This window comes from Thalassophryne amazonica, chromosome 8 (assembly GCF_902500255.1).
Source record: "Thalassophryne amazonica chromosome 8, fThaAma1.1, whole genome shotgun sequence".
Classification (NCBI taxonomy): domain Eukaryota; kingdom Metazoa; phylum Chordata; class Actinopteri; order Batrachoidiformes; family Batrachoididae; genus Thalassophryne; species Thalassophryne amazonica.
The window spans coordinates 65,523,899-65,547,483 of record NC_047110.1 but is presented as its reverse complement, the minus strand read 5'-3'; the positions used below and the strand labels follow the sequence as shown (position 1 = coordinate 65,547,483).

The 23,585-nt window shown below is 39.7% G+C and overlaps 1 protein-coding gene across 1 annotated transcript in view; it reads right to left on the bottom strand.

The window, feature by feature from the left end:
• idh2 (isocitrate dehydrogenase (NADP(+)) 2) overlaps positions 1-23,585 on the bottom strand; it is a 32,356-nt gene that overhangs the window by 3,317 nt on the left and 5,454 nt on the right. Inside the window, exons 2-10 of the mRNA XM_034176529.1 lie at positions 12,889-12,980; positions 10,306-10,471; positions 8,474-8,634; positions 8,167-8,310; positions 7,448-7,584; positions 7,174-7,325; positions 6,925-7,037; positions 6,581-6,678; positions 6,398-6,490 (exon numbers count right to left, since the gene is read on the bottom strand). Coding sequence (XP_034032420.1) covers positions 6,398-6,490; positions 6,581-6,678; positions 6,925-7,037; positions 7,174-7,325; positions 7,448-7,584; positions 8,167-8,310; positions 8,474-8,634; positions 10,306-10,471; positions 12,889-12,980 — 1,156 coding nt within the window. The remainder of the gene's footprint in view (positions 1-6,397; positions 6,491-6,580; positions 6,679-6,924; positions 7,038-7,173; positions 7,326-7,447; positions 7,585-8,166; positions 8,311-8,473; positions 8,635-10,305; positions 10,472-12,888; positions 12,981-23,585) is intronic.

Sequence of the window (23,585 nt, the reverse complement as noted above, 5' to 3'; positions counted from 1 at the left end):
GTTATGAGAAACACTGGCCAGCATCCCAAATGATTTAATAAAAACCCAAATCAAAGTTAGCTTGTAAGCTTGTATGGTAATGCTTAAGATGTGGGAGTGTTTGGGCCTCATTCGGCCAACCTAAGACCCACAGGGTCTTGTCCAAGCTCCATCTATTTATCCTAATATGGTTCTGGCCATGACACAGACAGAGTAACTGCTGTCAACATGGTGACACCCAAAGCAGCAATTTTTGGATTTCAAAATGGCTACACTGCTTCTGTACACTGATCTGAATAAGAAGGAGTGGCTGGGTCTTAGAGAACAAACCCCTACTTGGCACTCAACTGCACTTTGTGAGACAGCGACAACGGAGGGGGAAGATTAAGTTTAAGAGTAACTGCATACTTGGTTGTTGAAAAAAGTTTATTTACATTTAGTGAGGTAAAAGTGGCCCTGCAACAGATTGACATGCTGTCCAGGGTGTACCTCGCCTCACGTCTTATGACTGCTGGGATAAGATCTAGCCCTTTCATGACCCTTGATTGGAATAAGTGGTTGAAGATGAGTGAGTGAGGTAAAAGTGCACAAGGTTAGCTCCACACTGAAGCAGTCCGTGCATCCAGGCACTTCTAATGAGATTTTTCTGTTCAATGGTGACAAGAAGCAGTTTAGTATAAGTTCTATTTGCCTCGTACAATAACATTCATTAGCCTGTTAGCTTCTGCTTGCTAACATGGTTTTTGTGTTACAAATATACCAGCAGGCCTTCTTGTTGCCTGAAGCAGTAGCATCACAATCTAAAAGTAAAGCTGACTTGCACGATGCGACTTGTTTTTTCCTCTGCATGACATTTTTTGACAGATGTGGCTGTTACTCTGGTGTGACATATAATCCAGTATTTAACAAGATGAAACTTTTTGTTTGTTCAATTCATTAATAACCCAGTTTGTTTAGCAAACTGTTTGCCAGCAAGATTGCTTAAACATTTTCAAATGATTTGCACAAAACCTGAGAAGAGGGTACAGGCCAATTAAGAACCACTGCACTTCAGCACAGATCCAGGACATTTTTGTCAAAAGACTAATGTACAATAAACAGCAATCTGTTTTGCTTAATCATATTAGTGACTGGCTACATCAAGGTTCTAGTTCCATTTAAACAAGGTTGTTGCTTTACTGTGGAGGTGGGGCAGATGGGGTTAAAATGGCTGAAGGGCATTCCGCTGCACATTGGCAGAGGAATGCGTTCTTGTGTGTACTCCTTTAAATAGCAGGATGGGTTACACACATTAAATATGCACAATATGACATAAAAACATGCTATGTATCTATGGATTACAGATCTCCATAGGTGGCTGAGAACACGTGCAATCCGTAGCAGTTATTTAAATCGGACCAAATCAGAACAGAGGTCGCTAAGCACTCTTTTTTCTCTTTTTTATAAACTGTATTTTTCATTTATTTATTTTTTATGAGTTTGGCTTTTTTGATTTTGAGCTGGGGTGTTGTTGTTATATATTTGTTTTTGTTTTGTGTTTGTGTAAAAAGAAAAAATTAATAAACATATGTTAAAAAAAAAAAAAAAAAATCGCTAAGCACTGTGGTCTATGCATGCACAGCCCAGGCTCACGTTTTTTTTTCGTGCTCCTGTGACGAAATGAGTCAAATTTTCGTGATGGATTTTTTTTAAACTCACTATTCCTAACCCAACTCCTACCCCCAACTGTAACCTTAACCATAACCCAATCTTATTCTTCCCCCCACCCTAACCATACCCCCCCCCCGCTTCACTTTTAATTTCGTGCAGCCATCACAGAATGAATTAGAATGAATTTGTGCTGCCGTGACAAAAATGAGGCGCTTTCGTCATAATATCATGAACCAATAGATTAATGTATATTTTGTGCTGCTGAATCACGACTTGCTGTGAGACCAGGTTGGCATGCAACAGGTGAGCCACAGCAACCAATAGCCCAGAGCACCAGGTGTGCAGAAAAGCATCTGACAAGAAAATAGAAAAAAGCTCTACCAAGGCTGTGCAGGAATTATTCTGCCTTATCGTGAGTCCTCCCTGCAATGTATTTGTCAGATTTAATTTTTTTTCACACATGGTGCTATTTATTTTTAGGGCCCCTTCACACATTACATGATTGAAGCCGACTAGCGTACGAAGGAGGAATTGCATGCCATTCGTGAAAAATCGGAGCCGTTTCTAACGCCTCATACACCTGCCACTACAATTATTTGCCCACATCAGTGGCTAAAAGAGAGAGCGTGCCCTGAGAGAGCCCATTTGACCCCTCTCACGGCAGGTGTCGGCCAAATTCCAGGTGACACACAAACAGCCAACACCGTTCGATGGACACTTAGAAAATGTGGTGCCACTCACATTGTCAGCACGAAAATAGAGAGCGCGCGGGCACTTTTGTGCTGGTTGTGAAATTTGTCTAAGTGCCCCCACGAGTGTGGCGTGTCAGAGTGTCGGCTCCCCAACAACACATGTGGCATGCGTGTGTATCACGGGTGTCTCGCGCTCCCCCCCCCCAACACGTGGTGTGCAGGGAGGAGCACACTTGTATGAAATGCTAATATGTATGTACAGATGGGGAGTGGCCAGCCATGTCTGAGTGCACACATCACGGCGAGGTGCCTCTCAGCTGACCACCAGCCAGAGACTCACTGACAGCTGGAAATGACGGCTCAGTGCACACGATGTGTCTCATTAAAAACACAGAGACCATGATGATGATGACGATGATGACAATAACTACATACACAATTACATGCCAAATAACTAAAATGAATGATCATATAACACAGAAACAGATAGAGACACGTTGGTCTGTGCGCTGAACGGACAGACGGGGGGTGGCCGCCAACAGCAGCAGCTGTTGAGATCTCCAGCCTTGGACGTCCCAGCTGGGGAACATGTACCGTGTTCTGAAGGACATGACCTTACTATTGTCCATCATGACGCGCATGTGTCTGCTTTCTGTCCTCACATGGAAATACATAAAAACATATATCGCTTTTGCAATGGGCTGCAGCAATTGAGCACACTGACAGGCTGTGATAGGTGAAACGGACCATCAGATCATGTGAACACGCAGCGGGCGATCTGAATGTCATGTCACCCATGTGAGCTCTGTTCCACATGATGCGGCGTCTGTGCTGCGGCACGCCGCTCACAGGACACGCGTGTTGGGCCAGACGTGCGCGGGCCTGGCCCGACACATGTGCCCCGTGAGAGGCGTGCCGCAGGACAATGACAAGCCAACAGTGTGACAAATATGGCACTTTTAGTCATGTATCACCAAAAATATGCTGTAACAAACGCCATTTTGTCAGTTATTACTGCGCTTTTTTCGCCGTAATGAAAGATGATGAAAACTTCCTCTTCTATACATCATCTAATTCCTCTTTTTTTAAAAATACGTTTATATCCTTGTTGATTTTAGGCATTTTACGCTCCTGTTATAAGACAGCGATTGTAGCACAATGGTAACATTTCCGTCTGTTAATCAGAGCTTTTGTAAATTGCAGGTTTTGAATCCCGCGCGTGGCATTTATTTTTTATTTAACAACTGGGTTCTGTATTGGGTCCCCTTTTATTTATTATTTATATCAACCCAGTGATTTTCACTAATTATACACCAATATCTCATCTATCAGTGTCTGGTGATTGTAATAATTATTTATATAGCTGGCTGGACATAAGACATAATGAAAGCACACTGCTTCATTCATGTAATTTCATGACCATGGGTCATATACAGAAGCACAGAGGCATCATACTTGTACTGTCCGCTCAATAAAAGGGATTGAATATTGGAAATTGCAGTGTTTTATATGGTGTGTGTGTTTCATTTTGTTTCTCCACAGCAGCAGCGCGATGTGGTGCAACACGTTGCTTGCACTGTGTTTGCGCACACGAAACCATTGCAGCGGGATCATTCACACCTGCCTGACCACGTGTCACTCCCAACGTTGGCTCGATGTTGTGGTGCTTCACTCATTCCGGCTATTTTGCTGTGATTGGCCCTGATTCATACTAATTCGTGCCATGAGTGAAGGGGCCCTTATTTTTGTGCAGAATCACTGCACAAAAATTCCTCTACACGAATATAGGCTAATTTTTAAAATGTATTTATTGCACAAGAAAACTGTGGCCCAATGGCTAATTTCCATCTGCAATACCCCAGGTACCCCCTCAACATCTCATATTATTAAACCAAATAAAATAGCTGAATTTACACAAAAATATTCTGTTGTCCCTTGAAGAGCACAACTTCTAAAGGATTTCATCTAAATTTTAATTTTTAGATCTTATGCAGTGGTGGGCAGACAGCATGGGTGCTCCATTCTACATGTACTGTGGAGTTGTCTGGAAGAGCATCTGTTGTAAAGCTTGTGTCTAATTAGCATGTAAATCTACCTCAGATCTGCTGTGGCGACCCAGAGGGAAACAAGGGAGATGCCAGAGGAACTTACTCGTACTATGCAGTTGTAGGCATGACCTTCATTCAGGACTGTAGGTGGTGCTCCAGCTAGCATATAGCTCCTTTTTTGGGAGGTTACTAGCATCACTGCACTCTATCCATCTTTACACACTTAACAAAGCTAAGTAGTAGAAAACAAAATCTTGTTTCCATACTCTGTGGGAGTAATTCTGCTGCTGCTTCCATTGGAGGGCAGCATGAATCATGAAGGGGAAAGCTGTTTTGATCCTCACCAGTGGACAGTAGGGCGCAGGCCCAAAACATAGGTGACTCATGGGGATGGACATCTGGACCATTCTTTATTAGCAAGGATGACCAGCTTCCATAGCTGTCACAAGAGCTAGGAAAATTACACAAAGTAGTGGCAGCGTTGTCCGATATCCGTAGACATAGAAGTGGAACACAGCACACTTGGTCTGGTAACTCTTTCAGTTGTTGTACTGAGGGAGTGGCAGTTGCTATGGTACACTAGCTACCTGTGTGATGCCCCACAAGTTGCTGGACATCTTAGTCAACCTATATATAAGTACTAAGTGGAATGGGAGCAGAGTCTCTGAATTCTTTATGATTAATTCTGGTGTTCATCAGGGATATGATAGGGTTGGGTAGGGTCATGGATTCCAGCAGCTTCAGCACCTGTGTCGGTGAGGAAAGGTTGACTGTCCTTTGTGAATTTAATGGATGTCGTGATTGTATCACTCGTGAAGTTGAGTGAGTAAACTTGTGAAAAAATTCACATATTCTTGTCGCTGGGACCATTGGGTCTCACACAGAGTGACCCTTGGAAGAGCTGTTGTAGTTATCTGATCACTGGACAGAGGTTTCTGGCGATACAGACACCACTGCAGGAGAATAAAGTTCTAAAGCATTAAGATCCTGGTACATCCAGTCTTGTAAAGTTGTAAGTGACCTAAGGTAATGAATGTATGTCTTTGGTATTAGGTTTTTCTGAAGAATCCTTCTGTACCACTGGAGCAGTTAGCCAGAGAGACTGAAATGAGGCAAAGTACAGGGTGACTCCCACCAAAAAACCCAGAACCCATAAAAATTGTAATAAATCCTACAAAGGACTTCAGTCTGTGTACGACCATTCCCCAAAGTTTTGCTTATCTTGGTCGCTTTGCATAAAAGTCATGTTCTTTCAAAATTATGCTCCAAGGCAAAATGTCTTTTCCTTGGTTGACCAACACGTTGGGGAAAACGATTGGAACAATAGTCCTTTGCCTCAAATGGTGTGTTGTGATACTTGGTAAAATAATGTATTTTGCTCTAAAATGTCTCTGCAAACTGATTTTTACCATTGTTTTTGATAATTTCTTCTGATGGTGTAAAACACTGTAATGGAAAAAAACAAAAACAAAAATATTTATTTGTTAATTCAGGTCACAAGAACTCTGACAATTAAGCACATATGAATCTTGTTTTTGTTTGTTTGAATGAAAAAAAATAAATAAATAAATAAATAAATTCATCAAAGTGATGCCAATAATTCCAGTATGCATTTTAGGTCTATTTTTTCACTATACAAAAGCATTTTGATGTTATTGTTTTTTTTGTTGTTGTTGTACATTATATTAACTGTTTTTATGATTTAAAAAAATTATGCTTTTGTATTCGTTTCTGAAGATATATTAAATTATGTACTTGAAAAAACTGTGTTACTGAAATGCCACGACACAATATTCTCAACACGGACCAGTACATCTGTTGAAAATTTTAGTACTTTTTTTGGAAACTGTGAAAAAGCCAAGCTGGCAAAACTCCTGGCAGCAGCACCCAGATATACTTACATAATAATAATATGAATAAGGCATATAGACTACATTCATGTTCTTTGAATCTCAGATCGTACAAAGAACTTAAGCCTACATGAACAAAAGTACTGCAAACCTACAACACCAAAATCAGCGCACTCACTTGGCCAGTCCATGGATGCAGCCTGCCAGGTCCTTGGTCATCGTGCCGCTCTCAACAGTTTGAACACAGACCTTCTCAAGGGTCTGACAGAACCTGCATATGAAAAACAGATTTAGAAAATCAACATTTAATGACTGTGTCAGCATCTTCAGAGACAAAATTACAGTACTACACATCTCATACTTCATGAGGTCAGAGCTGCCATCAAGTTTCCCACGATGCTCCAGGCCTCTAGTCCAAGCAAAAATGCTGGCAATTGGATTGGTGCTAGTTGGCCTTCCCTAAAGGTAGAATAAATGTTAAATTACAGCATTTTAGCTTCTTTTTTTTTGACATATTTACCAAGCACAGTAATAAAGATATTAAACATTATCAAGATTCTGGGTGCATCTAAAGCAATCTTAATTATCCCCACAAGGTGGCAGTATAACGTCACAGTTTATTAGCCCATTTGTCTTCATCATATCTCACTTTATTGCTCTGTTGAAACATTTTTCCACTACTGATAAAAAGTGATAGCTACTGACCTTCTGGTGTTCGCGATAGTGCCTGGTCACAGTGCCGTGGGCAGCCTCAGCCTCAATAGTCTTACCATCAGGGCACACAAGCACTGATGTCATCAGACCCAAAGAACCAAAACCTGAAAGAGTCAACACAACACACATCACTTCAAAACTACAATATAAAGAAATCTGGTGTGCTGAAAAATACAAAAGCTTTCCACAGGCTGGTATGCTTCAAGATGACAACAGAAGTGTTGCTTAAAAATATCTCACCCTGAGCAAGGATATCAGACTGAACATCTCCATCATAGTTCTTACAAGCCCACACAAAAGCTCCAGAGGACTTCAGCACTTGGGCAACCATGTCATCAATAAGCCTGTGCTCGTACCAGATCTTCAATTTGTCAAACTCTGGCTTGTAGTGCCTGTGGCAAACACACATGGCACAATAAAGGGCGACTCCTGCTTTTAATCTTTGTGAAAGAACAACCGGGAAGTGCTTGTGCAGGCACAAGCGAAGACCCATCAAATAAATAATATGACTCACTTTTCAAAGATATCCTGGAAAATGTCTTTAAATCTGCCATCATAGGCTTTAAGAATGGTGTTCTTGGTGCTCATGTACAGCGGCCACTTCTTGGTAATGGCATACTGGAAGCAGCTATGTGCAAAACCTGTAATAGACTGTGGAGAAAAAAGGAACCAGAAAGCTTAAAGCTGCTGTATATTTTATCAGTCATCCAGGGTTAACAACCCTCCCCTCAACAAGTTGAAAGTCATTTAGTGTGACCTCTCATGTGGCAAAACCAAACAAACTCAGCTGAAGGCAAACAAACGGTAGCAAAGTGCCTTATGTAGCAGTTATTCAGCAACCATGACTAATCTCGAGAAGCATCTTAAGCAGAATGAAACAGCTCTGTCAGGTTTTTTAAGTGCAAATGTTGTAATAATTTCATAGTAATACAGGAGATTGCTGTGCAAACACAACTGCTGTGCAAACAGGACAGTGGTAAGAACAAACATTTAAAGTTATAGCAAAGATAAATTAAAATTTAAGCATCTCACATATACAAAAATATTTCTGAAGTGACAATTACTAAAAAGAAAAAACTAAAAAAAATAAAAATAAAAATAATAATAATAATAATGAACACACACACACACACAAAATCTGATTATCCAAAATGTGCCACATTTTATCAGTTGGACTTTATTTTTGGTGGAACAAACTTAAAAGTGATAAAGAAAAAACAATTGCATGCTTACCTCATCTGTGTTATACATGCCCATCCCACAGCCACCAGCAGGGAAGTCAAACACCTCCCATTCCTTGTTTGCACTCCCATCAGTAGGGGAAAAGATAATCTTGAATTTGCCGGGTTGATCCACAACAAAATCTGTTGCTCTGTACTGCAGGAGAAAGGCAGTGAACTTCATTAACTTTTAAAACATTGTAAAAGTTTTTAACTTGCTCAAGATGGTCACCAATTAAGTCTTGGTGCTATGTGTTTTATTTTAAACCTTTATATTGCATATACTGTAGTTGATGGCTCAGTGTTGCAACGGCACTCACCTGATCACCAAAGGCGTGCCTGCCAATGGTGATGGGCTGAGTCCAGCCTGGAACGAGCCTGGGAATGTTCTTGCAAATGATTGGCTCACGGAAGACGGTGCCACCCAGAATGTTTCTAATTGTTCCATTGGGGCTTTTCCACATCTTCTTCAGGCCAAACTCTAAACGTAAGCACAAACTTTATACTAGAAACATGCACTGTAAAATATTTTGCGTCAGTCCAACTTAAAACACAATTTCTCTGGCTACCTTGAAAAACGTGAATTAATTACAAACTACACTTGAATAGCTCAGTTTAAGCTTCCTGTTTCCTTGTTTTCTTTTTTTAAATATACACTGAACTCATTGAAAACATTGTGGCAGTATCTTTTTGTTTTGTTTTTTGGGGAAAATGCAGAGTTAAGCCACCTTGACACTTGCAAGAATTTTATCCCCGCACTGCCACGCAATTTGCTGTGCCAATGCATCCCCGCTTTGTCGAGCTCGAGTTCATGCTACATCAAATAAAGCCTGTGCCATATCATTTTGTAGCTAATGACACATTTGCTCTCATAACTTGGCAGATGAAACCATTCTGTCATCGTCCCCAGAATCACAGAGAAATTATCTATAGCTGCAGGTTGTCTTGTGTGCATTGTGTACTGGAAAATGCATCTGGAATCTTGTCTCAAAGGTAATTACAATAAAACTTGCATACAATGTATTTAGGTGGACCAACGCATTTTGTCCGTTATAACCAAAATCCATTATATGCATAAAATGGACAAAATCCATTATATGTATAAAACGGACAAAATCAGTCATATGTCTGTAACAGATTAATTACAGTGAGGAGGCACCAAACAATCTACAGGGAATCCTGAATCGGGAACTGCCTCATTTAATGACAAGGTCAAAAATTTCCTCTGAAAAAAATCAACTCCTGCCTTAAATAAGCAGTGGGCATTATGTGCATTAAAAAGATTACATTTGGCTGAGTCACTCTTTTTTTCTAGATCCGCTGTGCATGGAGTGGTACCCCTACAATCCTAAACCCTGATTTATGCTTCTGCAGCTCTGTAACGTCATGCCATGCAATGATGTCGATATGCGTGACAGTTTTAAAATTCTCCATCGTGTCTTTATGCAATTTTTTTAGGATTATGCTTTTTTCTGGATTTTTAAAATGGATCTTCTGAAGACGCTGTCCCTCAACCAGCTCTTCTTTGTATAACCTTCAAACCAAAGGTAAGGTGTACAATTTCCTCCATGAATTGCGGGTGTAATCAGTTGTGCACTGCAAAAACTTTTATAATGTGACATAACAGGAACAATCAAGAATTTGTGTATTTATTTGGAAAGCGCAAACTGATTGAGAGGTAGGAAGGTTTTATGAGTGCATTTTATGTTATGTCATCCTCAGAAAGAGATTTTAGGTGCATTTTGGGGAAAAAAGCGTTAGTGTTTGTTGTTAATGCTTTGTGGGTCTGCAGCTGTTTTCAGTTTAAACACAGCAAGGACACTCACAGAGACACTCAGAGCTGACTCTGAAAGAAAAGTCTAAAAATGTGTTTGTAAAACTGTGCTCTTTGCTCAGACACAGGGACTCGCTGCCAGGAGACAGAAAAAAACAAACACAAAAACACAAAACACAGATGTTATTCTAAAAAGCGATTTTTGAACGTTTTGAACCCAGTAAATTTTATATCTTGAATCCAGACTTGATTTTTCATCAGGATGGCATCAAAGCGAAGCCTGCGTTTTTGCAGCCCAATTGACCGAAATCCATCTTAGCGACAGAAAACTTTAATCCCTACACTGGATACAATAGTCCAGCAAAAGTTGTTAAAGACCTTCCACTCTTGCTTCATCGGGTGTGATGGTAGCACATTTAACTGCCACATGGTGCTTCTTGGTAGCGAGAGCAGAGTCAATGGTGACTTGGTCATCAGTCTGGTCACGGTAGGGCAGTCCCAAGTCAAAATACTTCAATTCCACATCAACATTGGACAGAATGAGCTAGAAGATGACAAAAAATCCACACACACACAAAGAAGAAGTCATATTTATACCTGCTCTAGTGACAACAGTACACTGCTTTACTTTTTAAAAAGCCGTGTTCAGTCTGAGTTCCTTTGAGACTTGTACTTTCTTCATGAGTAGACTGGTTCAGAATTGATAAATAGTAAAATACTTACACTAAACCAATACATGATGACATTTAAATTTGATGTGTGAGAAATCAGAATGAAAGAAGAATAATCAGAGTTCAAAATATTGTATCCCATCAGCTTCATTTCAAAAATGTGATGAGTGAGTGTGGATCTTGTGAAAGCAAGCATGTCTGCTAACCAAATCCACATTCATTGCTTAAGTTTGATTTGGGTTGTTTTACGAAGACTGTCAGACATTCAAGATATAAGACATCAGGGTTAACTCGCGCCCCTACATACGTAATCTCACGTATGTAGGGACGCAAATGGAATTCTTTTGCACAACTCCCATGTCTTTAAATTCGAATTTGTTTTTCTCCCACACATTGTTACAACTCACAATAACCAAGATGATTGTATTTTATTTGTTATTAATATTCTTGCGATTATGTTAACCTGTCTATTATGACGTGTGCTACTGCCTTTCTTGGTTAGGTCATCCTTGTAAAAGAGGTCTCAATCTCAGTGGGATTTTATATGGTTGAATAAAGGTTATTATTATTATGGTTTTCCAGGAGGGGGGTTGGAACCACCAGAATAAGATTACCAAGATCTTTTTTTTTCTTTTTACTGGGAGGCCACACTTTTGAATGAAGATGGACTATTTTTTTTCCTATTTGGAAGAAACCTTATTTGGACTTATTTGAAAGTACAAGGACAGCTCTTTTAACAAGAAGGAAATTAAGGGCGAGTTTATTTTATAGTAAATTCCTTCAGCTGCTCCCTTGTTTTTTTTCACTTGGAATCGTCACAGCAAATCCAAGGTGGATCTACATGTTGAATCCATTTGATTGTGTTTGGTGAAGGAAATTATGTGATTATTAACCATCAGATGACCTCTTAAATCATTCTAAAGTCAGTTTTAAGCAGAAATGAGGCCATTTTTTGAGCAGAAACAAGGCAAAACTCTGTGACTCTTTGAAATGACCGACACGCAGTGAACACATCAGCTAGCAGCTCGTGTAGCCACTGCGCTCTGATCACTTCCTCTGTCTTTTATGATGAAATAATGCTGAATTTATATGGAAATAATTGTTGTACAAAAGCTTCAGAAATCTGTCGCTGAGATACATGATGACTGGAGTGCAGTTTTAAGCAGAAACGGGGTGATAATCCATGAATCGCGGCTAATGACGCATGCACAGTAAAGGAAGGGCGGACCAATTTTTAGAGGGACACTGACCCTTCATAATATTTTCTGTTTCTCATTTGGCCCTTCGCAAAAAATAAATGCCCACCCCTGCTCTAGGGTCAGCCAAGTTTAATGAAGCCTAAACTGTGGAGTGCATAGCCAACCACATAGTTGCTCTCAGCCTGGTAACAGTAGGTTGTAGAGACGAAAAAAAAAAAAAAGTTGCACAACGATTTGTATGTTACATGTGGTTTGCTTGTTCAGCTTATGGTTTAATGTGCAGGAAGTAGAGGAAGGGTTTGCTTTTGTCTCTTTGTGGAAAAAAAAAAATGATGCCTTATTTCTGAATTAAGCACACCTTCAGAGATGGAAGCCAAAATGTCAAAAATTCTAGAATATAGCTGCAAAACTGCAGATCTGTCTGACTCTGATGGAGGGTTGTCTTTCTCGGGTATGACAATTAGGCCAACAAGACAAGCTGCGATACACCGCAGTCAGTGGCATATTTTTCAATTTACAGGCTAACATATTATTTTTTGTTGTGGACTTTAAATAGCAAGAAGAATTTTAAAAAGCTATGAATTTAAACGTTTCTGAATCAGAAAGTGCATACATTTTTAAGTTGTGTGAGCAAACATGCCTTGACAGATGAATGGAGCCTTTCTAAAAAAACACTTATGATTCTTAGCGGAAGTTTTAAAATAGATTAATAAAAAAGCCAGTTGAAAATGTATGTATATTTAAAATGTAGATTTAATAAAATGTCATAATTTTCAAGACTGTGATTAATGTAGTCTACATGTTTATTAATCGAATAATGCAACTCAAATGTCAGTTTTCAAAAAACTCAAGCCAAAATTTTATCTCGTGCTTCTTGCACATTTCCGAGTCAATGCAACATCTGCCTTCTGCACAGGAAATCAGTCAAAGCCTGTAGGAAACGTCAGTACTAACCCTCCCCCACCCTGTACAGTCTTTCTGCCGCCCTACAAATAATCTTCCTCACTCACATCCACGTGCCAGTCTGATATAAAAATAGTCAAGACAGACAGCACGGGCATGCCCTCCTCTGGAAGACACCACCACCTCACCTTCTCTTTAATGAACTCCCAGATAATCCTGGTCATCTCATCTCCATCCATCTCCACCACTGGCTGAGCCACTTTGATACGTTTGTCGGCATCTGTCAATTATAAATATAGATGAGTTCACATAAAGTGGCATTTTATGCAACTGAACCCCTCCAAATATATTTATTTTGAAATCAAGTAGGCCTAATAAGTATTTGTTGTCCACAGCACCTCCTTGACTTTCAACTTAAATATTTAATTATGTGACTGCTGATGCCCTGAAAGCATAATGCATTTAAAAAAAATAATTTAAGGATTGGATAACTATACATACTAATACATAATCAATTGGAAAAACAACTTACAACAGGTTTATCTATGCTTAACATACAGATGCAGCCACACTCTAAATTCACATTTGTTGAACACACAATACCACTAAACCAGTCCTGCAAAAGGATTACCAGCTATACTCGAAACAATGTATTATTTACAATAAACCAACCGAAACAGGCTTGAACTTTGCCCATTTAGAATTTTTGTTTCATTTTTCCAAAAATCAGCGATTCAAAGTAGTTTATACAAAATTTGCTACTTTTCAGCTGAATCAGTGGCAGTTTGTATCTCCACACATATCTGCTCTGATTCTGCTCTGTGCGAGGCCTAACAGCAGGACCAATTCAGTCAAAAGAAAAGGGGGAGGCGGAGAGGATCAAGTGGCTTTCACATTTCCCAACAAGGCCACTGCAGCTCAACCAATTCTTAAAACAAAACAAAACAAAAAAAAAAACCCAGAATAACATAAGCAAGTATAAAGGACCTGGTGAAATCTATGTACAATGAGCTTTTCTATGTGCACAAGATTCTAAAGAGAATAAAAAACATACAAAAGTGGGTTTGAAAAATGCACTTAGCCAGGACTCAGAAACCATGGTAGCACCTGCCCAAACAGACCCCGCTGTGTTCTCCGGCTACAAATATGACAACAGACCTGCTGAGTACAAAAGCATGGCGACTGTGATGCACTGAAAATAACCTCAGAGCAAAAACAGTTGTGACCCTGAACACACCATACACCTGATATATTATTACAACAAAAAAAACATGTCCACTGTGTTATTAAGGATTACTCAGAGGCATTTTTAACACAAGAACAGCATCTACATTATAATAGCCAAGTGGCCTCTGTGTGTGCATGCATGTGTATGGCTTTGATTCATGGAGAAACTGGGGAGACCTGACATAAACAGTTTGGTACGCTTATGTATTTTGGGTCAAGGATGAGTGATGTGAAAACATAAAGTTGACAAATTTAATATTTTTGGAGAAATTAGTGATATTACCTAACAACAGTGAACAATGGACGTTGTGCTGCAATGTACCATGGGAGTTCAGGGTTTTGAGGTTTTAGATGTTGTTATTGTGGTTCATGTTAGTTTAACAGTGTTGTCAATGTTATTGATTTATTGTTTTTGTAATTCAATTGTTTAGTCAGTTTAGTTAAGTGTCATGTTGCTTTTACGGGGCAAAAGCATGGTGAATGCTCCAATTAGATATTTATATGGTGAAAGCAAATTTATGACCTCAATGTTTCTTTTCAGTTAAAAAAAATAATCCCAACTGATTAACATGATGTACTAGTCATGTTGCATAATTTCTGAAAGTTTCAGTAGTCTACTGTTAAAAACAAGAATTTAGCAGCGACCACTGCCATCTACTGGATGGCCATCTACTGCCATCCAGTAGATGGCAGTGTGAATACCAACTGCCACACATTCATTAAAAGTGCTGAATCACTTAACAGAATTTTCAGTTTTCAAATTGCCTTTTTTTACAAAAGAAAAAAATGACATATTTACAAATACAGATTTATTTGTAAAAACCAACACAGACGTTACAGTAACCTGATTGTTGGTTTTTACATATAACCACTGATGACGTGTGCCTGTAAATGCTAAAACCTTCAAAAATTAGTGCATTACTTTAAAACTAAAACATACAGCTAATATTTTCACTTTGTAAAATGACAGACATGACATTAATTTCAATAACTTGCCTGGAATTAGTTTGCTTAAAATTTTAACCATAAGTCAAAACTGTCTTGCTGTACATGACTCCTGTGATACGTCTGCAAGTCTGTATGGCTGTGAAAATAAATCTTTTTTTTTTGGCTCCCCTTCCTTTCTCTCTGGTTACCAGGTCTCTTTTGCTGAGAGAAGGCTGATCTGGAACAGAAGCACTGGCTTATGTACTGGAGTCAATACTAGGGTTTATCAGTTTAGCTTTATAAAAGTTAACTTTTCAGTTAACGGATTAACGGTTATCGAAGCTAACTTTTTGGTTAGCTGTGCCCACCACCGCTAATAATAATTTTGCAACTTTTGAGAACTGTATCATGTGTTCTCTCAGCCCACCAAGAATGAACATGAAATGAGACTTCATCATGATGGTCTCATACTACACAACATTGTAGGCAAAGCAGAATACACTTAGGCTTTGCTAAAACCCACAGTGTTCAAAATCAGCAGAACTCTTTTGTTGACACAATAACACTTGGTTTCACTCCACTGACCACCAAAAAAGTATATCTGTTGAAACAGCTTTTGCTATCAGTGCAGGTGCAGAAAAGGTAAATGAGACCAGAGCTGTTTATGTGACTTCAGAATATCAACAAAATAGATGCTGAAGCATGAACTGAAACTTATGTGGCCCTGCCACATGACTTGCACATGCACTGAGAAGTGCAAGACATTTTCCCCCATGCACATTCACACAGCCTCCCAGCAAAGGTATATCAGCAAGTAAAATCTGTTGCCATTGAAGCAACAGCTTATAAAATATTGTATATCTTAAGCCCCCTTCCTACTTAGCATGAATGAGCATAAATGAAGCCGAATCAGGCCGAATGGGAACAAAAACACAATTCATGCCACATTTGGGAGAGAACAAGAAATGCACAAGAATGCCGTCCGAATACTCGGATTGTGCCCGGACCCGCCTTGAGTGATTCCTGCACATGCTGTGCATAATAGCCCCGAACACAGGTCAAATGCAGGCGGAACACATTATGAATTCCAAAATGCTGTCAGAATGTAGTAAGAATAATACTCCCGTCACACCAGGTCACACCAGCCTGAATGCCATACAAATGGAAATTCGACCCACATTCAGGAAGTGTCGAGGTGCAGTCAAAAACGTTCTGAGAGCAGTCTAAACAGTTGGGCAGTCACATGGCCAGCCTGAAGGTAGAGCACGTGCTGTCTACTGCCGAGCTTCACACTAGAGACTGAATCAACCCGAATGCCACCTGAATGGAAATTTGACCCCCATTTAGGAAGTGTCAAAGTGCATTCGAAACAGTCGGGCAAATTAGTGTGGCCGGCCCGAATGTTTAGCTCATGTTCAAAACATTTGAGGTGAAAAGTCGTACAGTAGTCGAGGTAGACTCCAACTGCAATCTGACTGTGTTCTAAATATTCTCACGGTTTCAAAACAGCATTTGAAAAAAAATCTGATCATGGTCCAGGGTGAATTTGAAGCGGGTCACGTCACATCCAGCCGGAACGGTCCTCCTCCGCAGCGCGCTGCGTATGACCTCCGCTGCAGCTGCAAGGTGAAATTGTCATCACTACAACATCATTACAAACGCCATCAATGCCTTTGTTTCTAATTTCTAATCTGTTTGAGCCTTTACATCGTTAGAATGTTACTATGACCAAAAGGATTGTATTTTATTTATTACCAACGTTCTCATGTTGATGTTAACCTGTCCATTATGATGTGTGCTTCTGCCTTTCTTGGCCAGGTCACCATTGTAAAAGAGGTTTTGATCTCAATGGGTTTTCTATCTGGTTAAATAAAGGTTATTGTTATTATTATTATTATCATCATTTACTGATATGACTCGCTCACTGTAAACCAAGGGTATAACAAGGGTATAATAAACTGAATCTGAATCTTAATGGCCATATATCACCTGGGGACACAATATGTATTCTGAGGAATATAACTTGTTCAGATCCATGTATGTGAGATAAGACTACATCCGGACGCTCCTCTGTCCAGACGGGCACACGCATACACACTGAAGCGATCAGATGATGTGAGCTCACACACACGCACTGAAGCAATCTGATGTGAGCTCACACGGGAGCACCAAGGCTCGTCTAACTCGGGCGAATATCTGTCATTTTGGGCTACTGGGCATGGATGTCGGGCCTCTGAAAATGCATACTGCCCTCTAAAAGCATGTTGCTGTATTATTATTTATTCTGTGCATTGCATGTATTGCATTTGTTTTGTCTTTGTATGTTGTTCTGCAGCTCTTGTTGCACTTTTGCCTAAGAAAAATTTTCCCTGTGGGGACAACAAAGTGTATTTGTTTTGGCTTGATCAGCAAAGTCATCAATAATGGCTCAGACAAAAACATTTTAATTATGTCTGAATGGTTGGGCACAATTAATTGGCTTCCTCGTTGTTCAGTAACATTTGATTGTTTCTGCTGAGGCAGCTTTTTCTTGGTCTCTATGCAGGTGCATATTTGATCAGGATGTCGAGAGAAACCATGGCACAAATTAATTCTGGAGGAATACATTCATCAGTTCACCCTGCAGGTTCTTCCTCTGTAAAACAGTACATGTTCTTGTGTATCTGACAGAGCGTCTCATTCTGTTTTAATAACTGAGGAACACGTAGTGCTCCAGTTTAGATTATTTCAGTCTCATTCACTTAAAATACTAATACGCACCGTCTGTTTCTGTCTTCGTTTCTTAGCTTCTGTTTTGGCTTCTTATCTTAAGCAGAAGAGCAATTTTTTTCAATATATAAACCAAGTTTTTCTTAGCTGTTGTGGTAGCTTTTCTTTAGAGAGACAGTACAGGTTACAGAGCCAAGCCAGAGAAGCGAGGGGAGTAAAAGTCCACTTTTGCACACATTTTAAAGATATTTTTTACGTACGACAATGCCAGTAACAATCAAAACATCAACAATGCTGCTGCTACTACTATTACTACTACTACCACCAATAGTAATAAAACACATTTTTAATAGCTTAAACATGGTTATCATGCCAGTGTTTTCACTTAATCATGCAACTGACTATTTTTGTTCTAACAATCCAAAACCGAGACATTATTTTCACTTTGATGCAGCATATGTAGACATACATTATTTCAAAACAAAGAATACGTGTGGACACTTTGTTCATGTGATCTCTGTTACCATTAGAATGGCCTAAGCAGTGAATCATCCCTCTGAGTCTGGTCTGCTTGAGGTTTCTTCCTCAGAAAATGTGAAGAGTTTTCCCTTACCACTGTCACCTATGTGCTTGCTCAAGGGGGTTGGAAAGGTTAGACCATAAAGTTGTGAAGTGCCTTGGGACAACTTATTTTTTGATTTTGTGCTATATAAATACATTGAAACTGAATTAAACTGAACTAAAAATCTGATACTGGGGGCCCTGTCGTGCACCTGAACGATTTATGGATTTCCTAATAAATAAAAAAAAGAACAATTACCCACTCGGCTGTGTAAAAATGCTTTTAACACTATAACTACCAGCCTTTTCTCACTACTCCTTTTTCTACCAGAGGGTGCCAAATGGCACCGCCGGGATAATCTTCTGGTCAACTTGTCAAATAATTACGGGTAGGAGAAAAAAACTGATTCTTTGATGCATCGCGATGAGGATGTGGACAATTCTAAATTGATTAAGAAATGTCAATAATTGTTTTATAAACATTGACTGGAGGGACAGGAACGAGGCTAATGAACACCAAAAATGAGCAATTTTCACTTTAATTATAAACCTGACTACCTGTTTATATAAACCTGTTTTGGAAATTTAGAATTAGTGAATGAGAACTACACAGGTGCAAATATGACTGAGCTGTTTAAGAATGTATTGGAAATGAATTCTTTGTGGATCATTACAAATGCTTTGATCTGCACACAGTGAGAAAAAAGAAATCCTGCATAGAACATAAGATGCATCATTAATTGTTTTAAAACTGAATCACAGCCCTTCTATTCGGAATCAAATCAAATTGTGAGGTGACTAAAGAGTCCAAGACATACAAATAATAATTTCAGTTTTACTATGCAGGGAGCCCTAACCCTGTCTGTAAACTCAAGAAACAGCACATCATTTATTTTCTACAAGCACTATAAATTTCAAGGGACAACAATTACCAAAAAGAGCTGCTGCCACATACAGTGGAATTTGTGCCTATTGCAACTACATGTAACTGTAGGTACCAATCATTCAGTCTCACTCACACCTGTTTTGCTCATCGTAATTGTATCTAATAAACAAGCACACTGCTACATAAGGTGTAAATTCCAGAATTAATCTGGCAACAAAGTATAGTAACTAGTAAAACTCTACAAAGGCTATTAAAACCTTTTAAAAGAAAAACTTCACTATAGTTGAAACTGGATTGTTATATCATCTCAAAGGACAGCTGGACTCACGGCAAAGCTCAAGGTGTTACAAACAAATGTGACTTGGTCATGAGTGGTGCTGTCATATCTCATGACTTTTAGGAATGGTTTGACTTAAAAGTGGTACTTTCAGGGGTTTAATATGCATTTGCTGGCCAAGTGCATTGCAAAAAAACAAAAAAAACAAAAACATGTTCATCTGAAATCAAAATGTAATGTCCTGATACAATGTTTCTGTGTAGGCTCTCAGTTGTCCAGGTGGTTTCCATAGTAGAGAAGCTTGAATCTTTGACTGGACTGGGTTGCATGACGTGAGGACGTTTCGCTTCAAATCACAGAAGCTTCCTCAGCTAAAATTCTTGCTCTGGTAGTCTGACTTCTGTCTTGACTGTTGTAGAGAAGAATAAGCCAGAAGCCAACAAAAGCTGGAGTTTTTAACCTAACCAGACCCCTCCTACCGAGAGGCCGACTGCTATAGGCTAGTGACTAAACATTAGCTCTAATTAGCACCTATTGTGCACTCTCCTAATGATGGGATGGAAGCCTCCCCTGATGGCTCCCTTGACGACTATCCTGATGACGTGAATGACTCATTACCATGAACAAAAGACTGAAACTGCTTAGACCTGAGTACCCCATTGTAAACAGGGGACAAAGCGTGTCTGAGACCCGCCCCTGGTTAAGGCTGGGTTTCAACTGTTTTACAAAGAATGCTTTTCCATAGTAGAGAAGCTTGAATCTTTGACTGGACTGGGTTGCTTGACATGAGGACGTTTCGCTTCAAATCACAGAAGCTTCCTCAGCTAAAATTCTTGCTCTGGTAGTCTGACTTCTGTCTTGACTCTTGTAGAGAAGAATAAACCAGAAGCCAACAAAAGCTGGAGTTTTTAACCTAACCAGACCCCTCCTACCGAGAGGCCGACTGCTATAGCCTAGTGACTGAACAATAGCGCTAATTAGCACCTATTGTGCACTCTCCTAATGATGGGATGGAAGCCTCCCCTGATGGAGTATTCTAAGCACTCTAAGCAAGGACCATCCTAAGCATTCTTTGTAAAACAGTTGAAACCCAGCCTTAACCGGGGGGCGGGTCTCAGACACGCTTTGTCCCCTGTTTACAATGGGGTACTCAGGTCTAAGCCGTTTCAGTCTTTTGTTCATGGTAATGAGTCATTCACGTCATCAGGAGAGTCGTCAAGGGAGCCATCAGGGGAGGCTTCCATCCCATCATTAGGAGAGTGCACAATAGGTGCTAATTAGAGCTATTGTTTAGTCACTAGCCTATAGTAGTCGGCCTCTCGGTAGGAGGGGTCTGGTTAGGTTTAAAACTCCAGCTTTTGTTGGCTTCTGGTTTATTCTTCTCTACAAGAGTCAAGACAGAAGTCAGACTACCAGAGCAAGAATTTTAGCTGAGGAAGCTTCTGTGATTTGAAGCGAAACGTCCTCACGTCAAGCAACCCAGTCCAGTCGAAGATTCAAGCTTCTCTACTGTCCTGATACGATCCAAAACTGCTGATTCAGAAGAATAATCACGAATCAACAATCAATCAATCAATCAATCAATTTTTTTATAAAGCGCCAAATCACAACAAACAGTTGCCCCAAGGCGCTTTATATTGTAAGGCAAGGCCATACAATAATTATGTAAAACCCCAACGGTCAAAACGACCCCCTGTGAGCAAGCACTTGGCTACAGTGGGAAGGAAAAACTCCCTTTTAACAGGAAGAAACCTCCAGCAGAATCAGGCTCAGGGAGGGGCAGTCTTCTGCTGGGACTGGTTGGGGCTGAGGGAGAGAACCAGGAAAAAGACATGCTGTGGAGAGGAGCAGAGATCGATCACTAATGATTAAATGCAGAGTGGTGCATACAGAGCAAAAAGAGAAAGAAACAGTGCATCATGGGAACCCCCCAGCAGTCTACGTCTATAGCAGCATAACTAAGGGATGGTTCAGGGTCACCTGATCCAGCCCTAACTATAAGCTTTAGCAAAAAGGAAAGTTTTAAGCCTAATCTTAAAAGTAGAGAGGGTGTCTGTCTCCCTGATCTGAATTGGGAGCTGGTTCCACAGGAGAGGAGCCTGAAAGCTGAAGGCTCTGCCTCCCATTCTACTCTTACAAACCCTAGGAACTACAAGTAAGCCTGCAGTCTGAGAGCGAAGCGCTCTATTGGGGTGATATGGTACTACGAGGTCCCTAAGATAAGATGGGACCTGATTATTCAAAACCTTATAAGTAAGAAGAAGAATTTTAAATTCTATTCTAGAATTAACAGGAAGCCAATGAAGAGAGGCCAATATGGGTGAGATATGCTCTCTCCTTCTAGTCCCCGTCAGTACTCTAGCTGCAGCATTTTGAATTAACTGAAGGCTTTTTAGGGAACTTTTAGGACAACCTGATAATAATGAATTACAATAGTCCAGCCTAGAGGAAATAAATGCATGAATTAGTTTTTCAGCATCACTCTGAGACAAGACCTTTCTGATTTTAGAGATATTGCGTAAATGCAAAAAAGCAGTCCTACATATTTGTTTAATATGCGCTTTGAATGACATATCCTGATCAAAAATGACTCCAAGATTTCTCACAGTATTACTAGAGGTCAGGGTAATGCCATCCAGAGTAAGGATCTGGTTAGACACCATGTTTCTAAGATTTGTGGGGCCAAGTACAATAACTTCAGTTTTATCTGAGTTTAAAAGCAGGAAATTAGAGGTCATCCATGTCTTTATGTCTGTAAGACAATCCTGCAGTTTAGCTAATTGGTGTGTGTCCTCTGGCTTCATGGATAGATAAAGCTGGGTATCATCTGCATAACAATGAAAATTTAAGCAATACCGTCTAATAATACTACCTAAGGGAAGCATGTATAAAGTGAATAAAATTGGTCCTAGCACAGAACCTTGTGGAACTCCATAATTAACTTTAGTCTGTGAAGAAGATTCCCCATTTACATGAACAAATTGTAATCTATTAGACAAATATGATTCAAACCACCGCAGCGCAGTGCCTTTAATACCTATGGCATGCTCTAATCTCTGTAATAAAATTTTATGGTCAACAGTATCAAAAACAGCACTGAGGTCTAACAGAACAAGCACAGAGATGAGTCCACTGTCCGAGGCCATAAGAAGATCATTTGTAACCTTCACTAATGCTGTTTCTGTACAATGATGAATTCTAAAACCTGACTGAAACTCTTCAAATAGACCATTCCTCTGCAGATGATCAGTTAGCTGTTTTACAACTACCCTTTCAAGAATTTTTGAGAGAAAAGGAAGGTTGGAGATTGGCCTATAATTAGCTAAGATAGCTGGGTCAAGTGATGGCTTTTTAAGTAATGGTTTAATTACTGCCACCTTAAAAGCCTGTGGTACATAGCCAACTAACAAAGATAGATTGATCATATTAAGATCGAAGCATTAAATAATGGTAGGGCTTCCTTGAGCAGCCTGGTAGGAATGGGGTCTAATAAACATGTTGATGGTTTGGATGAAGTAACTAATGAAAATAACTCAGACAGAACAATCGGAGAGAAGAGTCTAACCAAATACCGGCATCACTGAAAGCAGCCAAAGATAACGATACGTCTTTGGGATGGTTATGAGTAATTTTTTCTCTAATAGTTAAAATTTTGTTAGCAAAGAAAGTCATGAAGTCATTACTAGTTAAAGTTAATGGAATACTCAGCTCAATAGAGCTCTGACTCTTTGTCAGCCTGGCTACAGTGCTGAAAAGAAACCTGGGGTTGTTCTTATTTTCTTCAATTAGTGATGAGTAGAAAGATGTCCTAGCTTTACGGAGGGCTTTTTTATAGAGCAACAGACTCTTTTTCCAGGCTAAGTGAAGATCTTCTAAATTAGTGAGACGCCATTTCCTCTCCAATTTACGGGTTATCTGCTTTAAGCTATGAGTTTGTGAGTTATACCACGGAGTCAGACACTTCTGATTTAAAGCTCTCTTTTTCAGAGGAGCTACAGCATCCAAAGTTGTCTTCAATGAGGATGTAAAACTATTGACGAGATACTCTATCTCCCTTACAGAGTTTAGGGTAGCTACTCTGCACTGTGTTGGTATATGGCATTAGAGAACACAAAGAAGGAATCATATCCTTAACCTAGTTACAGCGCTTTCTGAAAGACTTCTAGTGTAATGAAACTTATTCCCCACTGCTGGTAGTCCATCAGAGTAAATGTAAATGTTATTAAGAAATGATCAGACAGAAGGGAGTTTTCAGGGAATACTGTTAAGTCTTCTATTCCATACCATAAGTCAGAACA